This window comes from Ciona intestinalis, chromosome 7, assembly GCF_000224145.3.
Source record: "Ciona intestinalis chromosome 7, KH, whole genome shotgun sequence".
In the NCBI taxonomy this organism is placed as follows: Eukaryota; Metazoa; Chordata; class Ascidiacea; order Phlebobranchia; family Cionidae; genus Ciona; species Ciona intestinalis.
Window position 1 is genome coordinate 1,706,061 of NC_020172.2, and position 2,719 is coordinate 1,708,779.

Consider the following 2,719-nt stretch of genomic DNA (forward strand, 5'->3'; position numbering starts at 1 on the left):
ACCCTAAATTAGTAATTTGCTTCTTAAAACTTAAGTTAGTACTTTTAAGTTAATTTGCCTCTTTTGTACATATTTTGTCATTTTAAAAGAGAAAATACATTTTCCAGGTTTTGACCTGTTACATACATGAAATTCTCTACACTAATTGTTTATGTAGTTAAAGTACTATGTATGGTTTTAAAATACTATAAGTTTGTACAAAGTTATTATAAATTAAAAATACAATTCCAACAGACCGATGGTCTACGAAGGGAAGTTGGTAAACTTCGGCGACGATTGACAACTCAAGATAAATTATTGCAAAGCACGGTAGAACGACTTCAATCAACCAACAGAATGAAGGAAGGGATTGAACATGCTATTGTTAAACAGTTGTCAAAAACTCACGATGTTTTAAAAAAAGCACGTGGCAATTTGGAGGTATAAGCATATCTTTGCAAAAGTAGGAGCAAAAATTGTTCACAATTTATTATGAATTTAAGTTAATATATGTAGTACTGAGTGGTAAGATGGAATGGTCTCGCATTTGTTTACTACATTATATATACCAAATGGAATGAACGGGGAATAAAAACATGTCCCATCTTACCCCACCCTGCTATAGTAACCAAAATAGTCAATTAATTTTTAAAACATCTATTTTGTAGGCTGATAAATTGTGGTCTCTTTAAAATTTTTATTTTTAGGCCAAAGTAAATGAACCAGTCCGGCCACAGCATCGAATACGTCGTACTTGATATAACTCAATATATTTATCATACCCACAATACTCCATCCAATTTACTGTGAGCACATTCCTGCTGGAAGCACAACAAAAATGCAGTCGGATCAAACAAGACTTAACTATGAATGCTGCTTGTTAGATTTTGGTTTTAACGCAGGTGCTACTTGTTACTAGCAAACCTGTTATATTTTACCGACAACACAACTTTTACTAGTTTTACTTTTTTTTTCTTGGAATGTTTTGCATGTTGTACCAGATTAATAGTACAGTTTTAAGCCTTAAATGTCCAATTGTTGCCGTTTTTTCGTACAGTTGTACTGTTTTTAAGCCATGTGGTTATGTAATGGTTTTACTAGCGATTTAACTGCCTGCTTTTGTAGCGGTCACTCAAGCCTTTATTTTAGCTCTACTCACAAATTTTAATTAAAGTATTTGAAAACATATTACACTTCACATATTTGCCGTTCTGCTTTCAAAAGTGATTTTATTTAAAGTAAATATACTCTCAAACCAAATGCATTTGTGTCAAAGACAGTTCGTGTGTTGTATATGAGGAAAATAGAAGTACCAATAGTTATTTAAAGAATAGAATGTTGCAGCCCATGCATAGCAGATGCTTGATTTGAAAACGCCCTTGCATATTTACTTAAAATAAACCCAGATAGCCGACAGCAAACATATCGTTTAACTAGTACACACCACATTGTGTGTTTAAACACTTTCGAATATTGTATGTCAACATCCATGCATAACCGCAAGCGTGAAATCCGTTTGCAAGCACACTTAGAACAGGAAAGCATTTTTTCCCTTTTGTAGACATTTGCCTTTTTCTTTCGCTACTTTAAGGTGTTCGTTCGGTTCAGTGGGTGAACGAATGAGTAACGTTTGTATAAGCGTGGACGATAAGTTGTAAAGTTGTTTGTAAACGTGGGGTAGGTTAGCCGGTGAACATGGGCCTGAACGAATTTTGCGACGGAGAGAAGTTTATTGTAAGTTGTAACAGCCGTTTTACGACTTTGTACTTTTATCATCTAATAACTTACTAGGCCACGTATTTAAACCTTACACTGTTACAGCGTACGAATTGTGCGGGAAAATCTAAAGTTTAGGTTCTAAGTTTACTAGATTGTGCAAGATAATTATTATTAAATTACAGATATGTAAATGTAACTAATAAGTGTATAACCGAAATACGTTCATTTTATTATGCAGGACCCAACAGCAGCAAACTCAACAAGTCTGATATTCAGCAGCTGTTTCCAGCAGTTGGTGTTTGACCTGACACCATGTCTGTATCTGTGGATCTTCTCATTACCTTACTATCTTTATACAAGAAAGAGTAAAGTGTCCTACATCCCAAGTTCTCCTCTTTTCAAGGCAAAAGCGGTTGGTACTACTAAAAAAGTTTTTCAATTTTTTTTTTTTTAACTTTTACTAAGTGTAAAGTAGAGAATGTTAAGTTAAAGTATTAAGCATCCTTATAGCATAATTAAATATGTTTTTTTTTTTTTATACCATATAATGTTATTAATATATTTTATGTATATATTTCAGGGTACTACTTTAATATTGTGGGTATTAGCATGGACAAATCTGATTCGCAGTTTATGGGAATGGGGACAAGGGATGACTGTCCCATCAGTGGATCTGGTTGTACCACTCATTGTGGGCCTATCCATGGTAAGTGCTGTGTGTTCTTTCTCATTACATTGCAAATCAACCGTAGTGAAATTTGACACTGCCCGTATAGTACACCATGAGTCTGGCAGTGACTTGCATTTTATTTCAAAGTCATACCGGCTTTAAAACTGCCGTGTCATAGCAGACACTTCTCTTACTGTAATCACACGGCACCTATGGTCTAAGGTTGCTTTTTGGACTTTAATCAAATACTTTGACAAACACAAATGACTTGACTATATTTTATTATTTTATAATTTCCCGTACAGGCATTGGCGCTTATCTTCTTACAATTTGATCGCATGAAAGGCATTA

The 2,719-nt window shown here is 34.2% G+C and overlaps 2 protein-coding genes across 5 annotated transcripts in view; both read left to right on the top strand.

Annotated features, from left to right (window-relative positions):
• LOC100183006 (myomegalin) overlaps nucleotides 1-1,243 on the top strand; it is a 32,246-nt gene extending 31,003 nt beyond the window's left edge. For all 4 annotated transcript variants that reach the window (XM_018812504.2, XM_009860649.3, XM_018812506.2 and 1 more), the window contains 2 exons: nucleotides 235-420; nucleotides 687-1,243. In XM_018812504.2, coding sequence (XP_018668049.1) covers nucleotides 235-420; nucleotides 687-737 — 237 coding nt within the window. In that variant the 3' untranslated portion in view covers nucleotides 738-1,243. The remainder of the gene's footprint in view (nucleotides 1-234; nucleotides 421-686) is intronic.
• A 304-nt stretch (nucleotides 1,244-1,547) lies between these two features.
• Nucleotides 1,548-2,719, top strand: part of LOC108949596 (multidrug resistance-associated protein 1-like) — a 5,320-nt gene continuing 4,148 nt past the window's right edge. The window contains exons 1-4 of the mRNA XM_018812367.2: nucleotides 1,548-1,713; nucleotides 1,937-2,110; nucleotides 2,279-2,404; nucleotides 2,674-2,713. Of these exons, the coding sequence (XP_018667912.1) occupies nucleotides 1,675-1,713; nucleotides 1,937-2,110; nucleotides 2,279-2,404; nucleotides 2,674-2,713 (379 nt within the window). The 5' untranslated portion in view covers nucleotides 1,548-1,674. The remainder of the gene's footprint in view (nucleotides 1,714-1,936; nucleotides 2,111-2,278; nucleotides 2,405-2,673; nucleotides 2,714-2,719) is intronic.